At 39.0% G+C, this 13,481-nt stretch overlaps 1 protein-coding gene across 4 annotated transcripts in view; it reads left to right on the top strand.

Moving 5' to 3' along the window:
- PHKB (phosphorylase kinase regulatory subunit beta) overlaps window positions 1-13,481 on the top strand; it is a 79,546-nt gene that overhangs the window by 51,534 nt on the left and 14,531 nt on the right. For all 4 annotated transcript variants that reach the window (XM_074158164.1, XM_074158165.1, XM_074158167.1 and 1 more), the window contains 10 exons: window positions 2,143-2,198; window positions 2,390-2,483; window positions 5,886-5,969; window positions 6,441-6,545; window positions 7,340-7,422; window positions 7,503-7,593; window positions 9,150-9,211; window positions 9,299-9,461; window positions 10,326-10,407; window positions 12,998-13,055. In XM_074158164.1, coding sequence (XP_074014265.1) covers window positions 2,143-2,198; window positions 2,390-2,483; window positions 5,886-5,969; window positions 6,441-6,545; window positions 7,340-7,422; window positions 7,503-7,593; window positions 9,150-9,211; window positions 9,299-9,461; window positions 10,326-10,407; window positions 12,998-13,055 — 878 coding nt within the window. The remainder of the gene's footprint in view (window positions 1-2,142; window positions 2,199-2,389; window positions 2,484-5,885; window positions 5,970-6,440; window positions 6,546-7,339; window positions 7,423-7,502; window positions 7,594-9,149; window positions 9,212-9,298; window positions 9,462-10,325; window positions 10,408-12,997; window positions 13,056-13,481) is intronic.

Raw genomic sequence — 13,481 nt, 5'->3', positions numbered from 1 at the left:
TTCAGTGTGAGAGCGCGAGGCAGAAGGGTGAGCCGAGGGTGGGGGGGCTCTTGCAGCGTCTTGGGGAGACGGTGATTGATGTTGTGTGAACAACACCTCAGCTTGCCTTATTAGACAAACGTGAAATCAAACACATTAAAATGGAACTTTTAATAACACGATTCAATTAGTGGACTATTTAGGGATTTAATGCTTTTCCACTTTTTTTTTTTTTTTTAAATGTATAGCAAATGCAATATATCATGGTCATTACTGAAAAGAGCGACATCCATTTGCATGAGTACTACAGCTGTTATTTTGATCTGTGTTTTTCTAGAGCACTATTTGTGATCTTCCAGGCCTGGACATGTTAAATGATAATGAAAGTAACTTTGTGTTTAATGTTACAGCAATCCTGTAGTTGTACAGCAATTATAGTTTTCCACAATATAGTTGTAGTTTTAGTTTTTCATAGTTTTTCACAATACTAGCTGTTTTTCACACAGCTTTTGTGTTGTGCCAGTTGTGCTGCAGAAGCATTCGCTTAGTTATGGCCCATGGTAGAACCACCACGTCCCGGCTGCTACAAATGACTCGCAGCGTTGGGTCCATCTGCATACGAGAGGCATTAATTAGCGCTGGTACCGCAGGAGGACGTACCCAGTGGAGATGCAGAATACACAGATTTATGTGTGGCTTCAGCCTGTGCTTACACAGTCCCACTCAGTGTGTCATTAATAAAGTAATAATTAAGTTGAGCCTTAACTTGAAGGCCTCTCCCCATGTACAGTCTTGGAGGGGGGGTCTCTCATTTCCGGGGGGGTGAGGTCTTTGCTTTCTGTTTTATTAAACCATGCTCTGATTGCGGTAGAGAATTGGTTTGAGTTTTCTTACTGTTTGTGTAAATGCAGTTGATAGGACGATAAACTTACTTTGAAGCGGACAACCTTTTAATGTTAATTGATCTTCTTAATCTGCCTCTTAGTGCACGTGCTTTCATCACAAATTTATTTCATGTGGCAAAACCACCAACATTATTAGCAGAAGTGTAGTGCTGGTAGACTTTGGGAAAACGTTATCACGAATTTCTTCTGCAAATCCCAAAGATGTGACTTGAGATCAAGGCTCACAGACGCCTGAACGAGCAAGGGCCACCCTGAACTTTTTGTTCTAAATACTATGTCTGTCCTTCTATCTTCACAGAAAACGCCGTATTTCTATATAATCCGTAGAAGACGTATTTAACTTTTGTCATGCACGTTCTGGCATTTTGGAGACAAAAAGCATTTTAGGACTGAGAATGTGGCTTTTAGGTTTGTTGATTTTACAGTCATTGAACGCCAGAGAAGAAATGAACAAGGAATAACTCCGACCTCTCAGTTTGTAGCTACTAATCCCTGCTGCCAGGGAACAGAGAGGAGGTGAATCGCCTTTTTGAGACCCAGGGAGTCAGCTCAATGATTCACCCAACATGTCCAGTTCATTCCTATTTGCACGGTTTCCTGATGTAAAATACTAGTATTTGGTTCAAACGTGAAGTATCTCTTTTATAAAGAATGCAAGGAAATGCTGTTATCTGCTGTAAAACATAATATATCTTTCCTATAACTGTAAAGAGTAGCTGCCTGATCAAAATATTTCAGAGTAAAGGGCTGAAATCATCGGTTCGTTATTTTAAAGTGAATATCATCAGTTATCCAAATAGCCAAGTTATTTCCCTCTTTACAAAAATGTGTATCAAAACATTGTGTCAGATCAGGTGTAAAGAAAGTGTATCGATTGTGTAAATTCCAAATTTTTGTATGAAGCAAAATTTTTTTCCTACTTTTTTTTTTTAAATTAAAAAACCCAACCAAACCAAAAAACCAAAAACCAACAAACCAAACAGTGGAAATTATTACCAGAAACCTACTCATTATTAATTCTCCAAAATGCACTGTGCAAAGTCCTATTGATAGGGCAGGTTTCCCACAGTTCTGAGAGTTACAGGTTTGAGTCCTGTGCGGTTCTTTCCATTTGTTCCCCCAGTAAGGAAAAGCAACGGAGACAGCGATGGCTGTCAGACTCGAGAATTGTTTAAATAGACACTGTCCCTATTCTTAATATATCTAACAAATGATTTAGTTAGCAAATGCTAATAAATATTTTGTCATTATTTTCTAGGGTCCTTTAGAAAATGACTTGGTTGTACACGTGGCCCTGATAGCAGAAAGTCAGCGGTATGTATTTATTTTTGTTAAGAATGTATATATTAGGGAAGAGGTGAACAATAGACATCTTAACTTTGCCAAAGGTATTTAAGGAAGTGTAGAATATAACACAGCTATTTGTGTATCTGCTGCCAAGATAATAATTAAAACTCAGGCTCTTCTGTAATTTGTCATTAAATTTCTCACTATTTCATTTGTAGCCTCCAAGTTTTTCTGAACACGTATGGAATCCAAACTCAGACCCCCCAGCAGGTGGAACCAATTCAGATATGGGCTCAAAAAGAACTCGTCAAAGTAAGAAAATTTGCATTTAAAATTATGTATCTACCTATAAATTTCCTTTTTAACTGTAGGAATTTATATCAAGCTGTTAGACTTGTTGTGGTTTAGGCCGAATGGCCTATGATGGTGCCAGATGCTCTCGCCCCACTTTCTCACTCCAGGAGAAAAAGGGGGAGAGATAAGAGATTCATGAGTTCAGAATGAACTAAACTAATGAAATATTAATATTAAAATTAAAAAGGAAATAATGAAATAGATACAACGTACACAAAACTGTATCAAGCTCCCAGGATGACAGTCACGTCACCGGCAGGCACTGGGGAAATCCCAGGCTGGACTCGGTGAGGGATGGGAACTGGATTCCAGGTCTGCAGTCAGGGACACACGGATCGGGATCAAAGGCAGATGGACAGACAGGGTCCTCTTCAGACATCGGCCATTGAAGGAAGAGAGCTGACCCTTTGATCCCTCAGCTTTTATACTGAGTGTGGGGCAGGTGAGATGGAATACCCTGTTGGTCAGGTTTGAGTCACCTCTCCTGTCCCCTCCTCCCCACAGGTGTGACCCCTCTAGGCTTTTCTGTTTCCGACCCTCTAAGGGGGAAATAACGAAATGAGCTGACCTTGGTTGTTACAGCAATAAGTACAAGGAAGAGCTTCTCTGCACACCGTTCCTTGGCACGGAGCACAAACATTGGGCTTATCACTCTGAGAGTGAACAGCTTTCTCCACAACATGCCGTTAATTTCAGAGATTAGAAGCGGCCTCACTAAGATACAAAATTACTGAACAGAAAGTTGGTTCTGTTTTACCTCAAACCGGGACATTCCTTAAGGTTGTTACATACCTTTTTCGTGTTATTCTAATTCAATTGGAAGATACGCTGACACGGGTACCTGCCTCGTTAGAGCTTTCAGTGAAACGCTGAAGCCCAGATGCTCTGTATTATCTGTTGAGGCTTATTACCTGAGCCGCTTTCAAAGAATAATGACTCAATAATGAAATTTTAATAATAATAATAATAGCACAGTAGACTAAGTGAAACTTGATTGAGAATCAAGCAAATGAGCAATTGTCAAAGAAATGTATTAAGGCAGTAGGCATAAACCATCATATAATTTCAGAGTTTAGCCCCTCTAACAGGCATTATACAGTCTTCTCTGTTTTTTTCAGAAGTCCCTTGAGTTGACTATATCCAGAAAGTTTGGTGTTTAACCCCTTTTTGGTTTACCCCTTTACTCAGCACATATAAAAATCCATGGTCAAAAACTACTGGCGTGAAGGACATCTTCAGGATCCCCTTCAGCCTCTTGTGAAGGCTTCAGATTTTCCTTTTTCTGTACAGGCAAGTAGCCTCCGAACAGAGTACCAGCTCCTTTCGCTTCAAGGCTGGTCCTTGTGGCCCTGACCTGTCCTGAGCCTCGCTGATGCTGCCAGCATCATCATGCATCTGTTCAGGTAGCCGTCAACCCCACGTGAAGCCAGCAGTCAAAGATGGACGGCACCTACAGGCCGTACCAGACCGTGTCAGCATCTCTTAGCACCACCAGGGCCTCTTTTTGTTCAGTCATTTTCAGTACTTTATATATAGCACTTTGGCTACATGGAATATGGGCTGCAAGTTACCCACGCCGTGAAACGGGACTTCTGTTCCCATGCTCTAGTGCTCAACCTGAGCTGAGGGTTTGACTGTAACAGGGTCAGAAGATGGAACCGACTGTAGAACAACGTGAGGCCTCAAGCTAAAGAAAGAGGCTTCAAGGAAGGAGACAATATTGCAATACTGCTGGAGTTCTGGGTTTGTTAAGAAAACATTTTATGTTTTGTGTTCTAGCAAAATGAAGGTCCTTTTAGTGTTGAATTATCACGTCTACTGCCACTCTCCTCTCTGTTATTTACTACACAAAGGGGCTCAGCATTCTTTTGGTTTTGTTATGTTGAGACGGGTTATTTAAAGCTGTTAGTGTTTTGATGCCTCAATTCTTCTCTCACTTGACTCTGGATGAACAGGCGATGCAGGTATTTTGTTTATTTTCTTTTTTAAGGAGTTCTTGGTATTAATGCAGAAACACAGGCAATATCTGGAAGGCCCCAGGCTGCAGCAGTAAAAAGCTACTGAGTGTAATGTTTGTTCAAATGTTTTCATTTGTTTCTGTGTTATCTTCCTATGACTTACGGAAAGATTAGGAAAATGTTCTGAATTCTGAATGTTCTGAAGTTTTAGCAATTGCGGGTTCCTTACCTAAACCAGCCCAAGTAAGGGAAAAATTACAGCTTTCAGTCTGGTTTAACTGATACGTTTATACTGTCTTGCTCACAGCGTGCTTGGGTTTGTTTTTTTAGGTTTTTATTCTCATACACTGTAATAAATGAAGATAATTTCTTTAGTGTGCAAGTCTTAGAAAATTATATCAGTTGAAGTAATTCTACGCAGACATAATTTAACTCAAATAAGAATCAAGCAATGAATAATGAGATGATTCCCTCTTGCTTGTGTTGTTGATGCACTAATTTTGCAGGCCTTTACTAAAATTAGACTAAAGGTCTTTAAAGAGAGTTCTTATATTACTCTTTTACCTTTGTATCCACACTGGAAAAGCATTACAGAAGGCAAAACCGATCAGGCAAGAAATGCAAATGATCCTTTCAAAAATGATCCTCTCAAAAAATTATTTAAATGAGCTATTTGAAGCTTTTAAAAATACTTACATTATATGGATTAAAAAAATAACAGAAGAAAGAAGGTAAAAATAAGGCCTCATGTAGGAAACAACAAGTTTTAGTTGAGTTTTGAAACTCTGCAGAGCCGGGTCTCTGGTGCTTTGCCCAAGCTGCACCCACGCGTCCTAATGGCAGCATCCGCATCTGCCCCGCACCCCTGCTTACCCTCAATGAAGGCATCTCTTTTTTGATGTAAACCAGTGGTAACTGTATTTTCACCTTCATGAGTAAGGCAAAAATCCTTCATCCTCTTAAAATTACTATTAGGAGGAGGGGAGGGGGAACGGTTACACCATACCTGGAGCGGAGCACGGGTGTGCCAGCGGTGCCCTGCCTGCGCTGGGAGCAAGGGCCGACCCCTGGGGAGCAGCGTCTTGGGTTTCTTGCTTCAGTTACGTATTTTATTTCTCTGCTGTAAAGATACTGGCTGTTATCAAAACAATTAAAATTGGTCTTTGAACTGTAAATTTACCAAATCTAATCGTTCTCTTAATTACTAGTTGTTATATAGAAGTATGTTTAAAAAAAAAAAAAAGGAAAAACCCAATAGAAATAACGACCACATGACCACGTTATGAATCTTGCTTTCTAATTAAGGCAGAATGCACACAGCTCACACAACGTGAGACCTGGTGGGAGCATAAGAAGGGCTTTTATCTGGGTTTTCCTCAGTTTTGGTGGTTCTTTCTCACAGGCTTACTTCCACTTGGGAGTCAATGACAAATTGGGATTATCTGGAAGACCGGACAGGCCTATAGGATGCCTTGGAACATCAAAGGTTGTTGCAAAAACTTTTTATGTTCTTGTCATTAATGTATATTTCAGATGAACATTGGATTAGTCTCTGAATGATTTTAAATAGAATTGAAATGTAATTTTATTTGATGCATGTATTTTATTTTAAAGTCCTTGTGATGTATTTTGCTGTTAAAAATGTGCATGCTCTGTCTTGCTGTTGAACTGTCATACGTTTCCCAGACATCCAATTACAGCAGCGCTTGGCCAAGCCACCGAGCTGAGTGGCGATGAAGGGAACTGCTTTCACTGGAATAGAATTTAGAGCTGCATCCTAATAGAAAACAGAGTACCTGAAATTTGAGAGGTTTTATCTTAAATATTTTTCTAATTCAACTGTTCTACATTCACTATTACTTCAATAGTTTCAAAATATCCTTTTCCCCCCTTCAGCTACTTCAGACCTTCAAATAGTTAAAAAAAAAAGATTAATGGAAGCTTTTTCTCTCAACAGATTTATCGCATACTAGGAAAGACTGTAGTTTGCTACTCGATCATTTTTGATCTAAGTGATTTCTACATGTCTCAGGACGTTATGATGTTGATTGATGACATTAAGGTATTTGTCTGTAACTTTTCCTTTGAGAAACTGTAGAAGAATAAACTGTGAAGTTTGATGAAATGGAAGATAGAAAGGGAACACTTTATAGCGTGTATTGTTCTAATATAAAAATAAACTTGCAGTATATGCTGGACAGTGTATTAAGATGAATATCCTGTCAGCCCAGTATGAGCTCTAGTGAGTATTTCTCTCTGACAAAAACTCCCCCACCAGTGGCTGGGAATGCAGCAAGCAAATCATCATGTTTCTTGGGGTAAACAAATGTTCTTGGCTGAAAAGAGGAAGGAGACTGGTCTGTTCAAGGGAAATGCGGAAGCCTCGCCTGGAGAAAACAGTATCCAACTTTGCACAAAATTAAGAATTGCCTGCCTTACCCAAGGCAGGTGGCAGAGCAAAGCTCACCCGGCAGGTCCGCTGGGCTTCAGTGCCTGGAAGGTGGCGGTGGTTGTTCCACGCCGGGGGCTGTGTTTCAGGCCCCAGATCCCCGGGCAGGCTCACCAGGTCATCACCTGCAGTTCAGTGCACAGCACCCTCCAGTGCTTTAGTCTGTGCCCAATATATAGGCAAGGAGCATTTTCAGAAAACCTGTGAAATAGCAGTGCCTGAAAGCAGCTTATATTTGTTGAAGAAATCTGTTAGTGGTTTATTAGCCAAGATTTTTTTAATCTGTTGGGCTTTTCAGAACTGTTACATTAAGACAGCTCTTCTCATGTCTTGTACTGTGTATTCTGGTTTGTTGGGCTTGTGCATTATTTTGTTTGTTCGTGACTAACACATTATTTCTTACCTAGAATGCACTGCAGTTCATTAAGCAGTATTGGAAAATGCACGGTCGTCCACTGTTTGTTGTACTTATCCGTGAAGACAATATAAGGTAGAGAGAAATAAAAGCATCAGTTGCAGTGTGGTGCTTACCTAATTGCAAGATTAATGGAGCTCTGTTTCAAATTTCAGAGGGAGCAGATTCAATCCGATACTGGACATGTTGGCAGCCTTTAGAAAGGGAATTGTTGGCGGAGTGAAAGTTCATGTTGACCGAGTACAGGTACGATGTTCGCCCCTCCTACTATTGGTGGATGTATTCTTACTGCTTTTGCTTTTCATATGACTTTTATGTATTTCATTTTGCATCATAAAATTAAGGAGTCAAGACACGAGATATTTGGTAGTTCTTGTTTTACCTCAAAAGAAACAAGGGCTTATTTTAATTCTTTTTGATGAGTCTTTTGAAAGTGATAATCTTCATAGAGGACTTTCAAAAGGGAGATTTTTTTTTTCACGTTCAGCAATCTTGTGAAATTACCACCAAAGGATAAATCCGTGATGCCAAGCGTTGAGGGATTTCTTTTGATTAGATAATCAATGAGGGGGGAAAAAAAAAAAGGTGCTTTACATATATTATAATTCTTACAAGAACTAAGATCTAGTTTTAACATCTTTGCTGTTTGAATTAATCTTAAAGCAGGAACGTTGCTTCATTAAAATGTGAAAATTAGTGAGTCGGGTGCCGGCTTTAGATACTGACGTGGGCTGTTAATCTTAGTTTACACCTTTTGAAGAACCCTTCTTTTTGTAAGACAGAAGAACAAGAACACAGTTATGGTTTCTTGTTCCCCAGAAAATCATGAATTTGTAGAAGAGCTGGGTCATTTGTAAATTAAATACTTATAGGTATAATCGTTTAAGATATCCTTGTCATTTTTCAAGTATTTATGTATTTCTACTGGTCACATGTACGTCATGGAGTCTCTCCTCTTAACTTTGTCTTTTCCTATAGCAAATGCCATTACTCTCCATGGAAAACACTTTCGTTTGTTGACAGTGGTTGTTGTGGTGGTGGTTTTCTGTTTGTTGAGGTTTTTTTGTTTTGTGTTTGTTTGGTTTTTGTTTTGTTTTGTTTTTTTAATTTAACTGCAATGACTCTCTTGCCTTGCATTTACTTGAACTGATGTATCAGCAGGCGAGAAATTCCTCAGTCTACCTAATGTGTCCTTATTTTAAGCACTGCACCGTTACAGTTGTCAGGGAGTGAACTTTCCCTTCCATACTCATTGACCTTCTGGGAAGATTTTTGGGGAAAAAAAAGAGTAATTAGTAGTTTTAAAGTGCTTAAGATGTTGGTCTTTGCTATATTTGTTATCCATTAAAAGGAGTACCTGGTAAAACTACAGACAAATGTTTATTTAGCTTTAAGGCCAATGGTGGTTATGTTGGTGATCAATGCATTTCCTGGTGGAAGATGCTATGCTTTCTCCATCTCTTTAACTGTAATCTCTCAGTCTTACTCTGAGGAATGCAAATCCTTGATCTCGGGTGTTTTCATCAGACCTGGGGTTTTTTTTTGGGGGGTGGGCATTGCTTGATTGTGCTGTACGTTCCAGGCAAAAGAACAGCAGTACGTCAGCAAAAAAAGAGAGCAGCTCTGAGAGACGTCCGCTGTCTTAAGCAAGGAAAAATACTCTGAAAATGTAAAGATACTCGAAACTGTAGATAAACAACTTTCTCAATGCAAGCTGCCAGCAACATATTGAGATCAAAAGACAACTGTATAGTTATGGACATTTCTGCATCTTTTTTAATTTCTTCATTTTTTCATTTCAGACATTAATATCTGGAGCAGTTGTTGAACAACTTGACTTCCTAAGAATCGCTGATACAGAAGAGTAAGGCGATGTGTAAATAATAATGATGAAATATTTGATAATGAAAATATTTTCTGAACTATGAAGGAATTAAATATTTTCTTTCAGGGCTCCTGTATTTAAGAGTTTGGAGGAATTGGATCTTCCAAAACATTCAAAAGTCAAGAGACAGTCTAGTACTCCAAATGCTTCTGAACTCGAGCAGCAACCAGATGTAAACATTAATGACTGGAAAAACAAGTCAACATATGAGATCCTGCAGAAACTTAATGTAAGAAAACTTGATGAAAATCCAGTGTAACTTTCTCCTCATGAAAAGAGAAATTATGTGCTGCTATTCTTTTTAGCAGCAGCCTTCTTAGATCAACAGGATTAGTGTCACGGTTCAGTGTTAATAATACAGCTGGTAACATAAAATGTCTGACTTGATGATCTTAAAGGTCTTTCCCAACCTAAATGAGTCTATGATTCTGTGTTCCTTTTCGTACTCAGTGAATCTTCTGGACAGTCCTTTATCTTAACAACACAGAGCTTTCTGGCCCTTCATGCTGTAACTGTTCCCTTCCGTTTCTCCCAGCTACCCAAATTTTCTGCTGCTAATAAATGACCATCTAAAAGTATGGATATATATTTTATCGCTAGACTAAAATTCAAAAGACTTCAACAGTTGGTATTCACTCCGATAGACTGGTAGCTTCTTAATGATACCAAGGGAAACTTCCAGTCTGGCACGTTTCCTGTATCTAGAAAAAACTACTGGTGGCTGTTTCTAGATCAGCAGGAACACACGAAGTATTCTGCTTGGCTCCCTGCGTCATTGCAAGTGTTTCTGCTGTAAATGACAGGACCCAAGAGCAGAAAAATGAGGAAATATTTCTGAGGCCAAGTTAGTACAATGTAATTTGAACCATGGAGAAGCCTCTGGAAGCAGAGGGACAAGGATACAGCATACATAGGGCATGAAATGGTTGTGAAGTCCCCTTAAAAACAAGATTTCTAGATAATTTTTTTTCTTAATTAAAAAAAAGGTCCTTTGGTTTCGCTTAAAATTTTTAATAGGTCTTCTGGTTTTGCTTCACTGAAAATCTGAAGGCCATTTGTGGTTACGTTGTTGCTGTTTTTGTTTTTTTTTGAGGACTGCAATTGCCTGGCAAGTCAAGCGTTGCTCTCGGGTATATTGCTTAAAAGGGAAGGACCGAATTTTATCACCAAGGAAGGTAAGAGCTTCTTTCATTTGACTATTCTGAGTATTTCAGGAAGCAGCTGTATGTTAAATTGTAATGAAGATGAATAATAGCCGTGCATGCAAGCAGTTGTGTAGCTATTTTCTTTTCCATTTAAAGCAATTTCTGCATTAAATGGGACATGCAAATTCATAGTGTGGTGGGGAACGAGCTGCTAAATATATGAACTCTTTCAGATTGTTTGTAGGCAGGTGCTGTATCTGGTTGTAATTTTGAACACAGAGATTAAAAAAACCAGGGTATTTGACCTTGTACAGAAAACTGAAGCTAAAGGCAAGTTTGCATGTCTGTAACAGTCCGAAATGTGTTTATACTGATTTTTTATTTTACTTTTTATGTGTTTAGACTAGTTCAATATATCTCTGAATCTTACTCTATTTTTCTATGATGGGTTTGAATTAGAGGACAGGATTTAAACTCATATAAAGTAATTCAAAGAGGCTACTAAGACTTTTGTGCTGCAAGGTTTGGTGGTTTTTTTCCCCCCGAAGGGCTACTCATTAGCTGCCTTTTTTGGCTCCTCAGAAAAAAAGGAACGTTAAGATCAAATAATATTCTCTTAGTCGTTCATCAAGCAGTGTAACTTACCACCTCACGTTAGAGAGCCCTGCTTCATGATTTTGATTATAGGACAGCTGGTTCTTTGATGAAGAGTTGTCATTTTGGCATGAATATATCAGTATTGCTGTATTAAAAGTGTCATGGAAAGGAATGTAAAGTGGAATGAAATTCATTGGCTGATACACAGTGCATTGGTGAAATATGATGTGAATCCAAGGTCATGGTCAGCACCTGCACCTGCCTCACGTGTAGCCCCTGGAGCAGGCTGCTCGGCTGCTGTTACCTGTACTCTGGTTGGGCTTGGAGACCATCAGGAGCTTTCCTGAGTCCTTTATAGGTTGTGTCCTTCTTTGCTCTGGAAACAACTTGAGGCAGCTTTCCTAACCTCTGTAAGCAACCAGTATAACCACTTCTGACCGTCAGATCACGATGATGAACTTAAAATTTCTCTTGAAACCATTTATGTCAAAAAAAGTACTATTGTGCCTCTGACTGTTCAGGGGTAACTTGAATATACCTTTTTGTGCCATCCAGTATGAAACTGTAGATAATTATAACCTTTTTAATATGCACCTTGCATTAAACAGTCTGAGTCACTGACAAAAGTTCGCGTCCTCCTGCGACTGGAGATAACTGAGACTGACATTAAATAATCACACAATCAATAAAACATAGATCTAAAAATAAAATCTGAAGAACCTTGGGTGTTTCAGCTGACAGGCCCGGGCTATGATTTTGTGAGTCAACTTCCGCTACTGTTGTTGTTATAGATGAACTTACTGTTCACCAGTAAGTGCCTGGCACGAAGAACACTGCCATTCCATCTGAGAATTGAAAATCTGAAAGCTAAATGAAGTCTAAATAATGGAATGTTTGTCACCATTTTTACCTGTAACATAATAGTCCCCACTTGACCCCTGCACAGTTGAAGAGATGTCACTATAGCAAGGTCAACTTGCAACTCTGATCAACTATGGGCTGACAAAAGAATGGTATCTATTGTTCTGATTAATGTAATTAATGTACTTCATGCCTTCTCTGAATCCTGGACTACCTACTTTGACTTAAAAGCAGTGCTCTTCCCGTTTCCCGCCCTCTTAATTTTAGGTCATGTCTGTAGAGCAGGATGCTAATTTAATACCTAACACTTCACAAAATGTTCTCTTTGGTTTTGGCACACAGAAAATCATCTTGGAGAAGGAGAGTAGTAAATCAGTAACATAATGTCTTATATATCTGTCCAATATCCCTTGTTGTACTTTGCAACAGTGATAATTAGCTTCACTGGAGCAGTGCTGTAACGCACCCGAGTACCAAAGCGAGCGCCCACAGGCACCTGGGTGCACCTTAGGGCACCTCATTGTGGTTATTCCGGGCAGAGCCACGAAGCAGTGAAAGATCCTCTCCTTCATACTCGCCCGAATTCCTGTAAAATGCAAGTCTCACATCCCACGTGATTAAGCAGGTGACCTACTGTTCATGTACAAAGTTGAAAACAACTCCTGTCTTGGAATTAGGTATTGCAAACTTTGCCCAAACATAACCACTATAGTGAACTGCGCTGTCAAGCACAGAAATTCCCTGTTGCTTCCTGTAGGTTTTAGCTTAACAAAGAGGCAGGACATGGAGAGAGCACCCGTATCCTGTATCCAAACTCAATCTGCAGTTTGAGGATGTACCTTTATAGGCTAAATCTGTATATAGATTAATTTTCCCCAATATATTGCAAGAGGAGGTGGTACAGAGGTCTCTTCAGAGCATGAGCAGCAAATTAAGCTGAAATCTGGTTTGGCTTCTTGCATAACAACACACGACTAGATGCTAGGGCACTTGATTGCATCTAAATTTTAGATGTTAAGCACAACAGGTAAGTGCTTTATTAAAGCTGATTCAGAATTAACTGATCTCATCAAATTTACCTTATTAGTATTAAATGAAAACCTGTGTATCTTTTTTCCTTGTGTTTTGCTTGTGTTTGTTTTTTTTTTTAAAATGCATTTAGGTACTGTTGCTGAGCATATTGAAAGAATCTATAGACGAGCTGGCAGCAAAAAGCTCTGGTTTGTATACATGTATCATGTTCCTTTTGGTTTACATCATTTATTTTTTTCCCTAATGTGTTTATAGAGAGTAAAGCTGGATTCTTCCACAATTAAAGGGGGGAAAAAAGGGTCAGCTTTACCGACAAAATTGTATTTGTTCATTGCAGCTGAAGATCTGGTCTACAATGCTTTAAAAATATTCAGAAGTTATTTTCTTACCGTTATCTTCTAAAATATAAGAGAGTAATAAGCTGGTTTTGCTATGAGTGCTATTGCCGACGTTCACTCTTGTTAAATTCAAATAATGAGAAAAGAATTCTAATATTCTTATTTCTTACAGGGCATAATAAAATATTATCAATAGGTTTCTGTAGCAAGGCTGGTGATCAAATAGAAAACAGTTCAGTTGATACACAGTTTATAGCCCCGAAATAATTTGCTTTG

This window comes from Numenius arquata, chromosome 13 (genome assembly GCF_964106895.1).
Source record: "Numenius arquata chromosome 13, bNumArq3.hap1.1, whole genome shotgun sequence".
NCBI lineage: Eukaryota > Metazoa > Chordata > Aves > Charadriiformes > Scolopacidae > Numenius > Numenius arquata.
The sequence above is the reverse complement of the archived record's forward strand: the minus strand, read 5'-3'. Positions and strand labels throughout refer to the sequence as shown.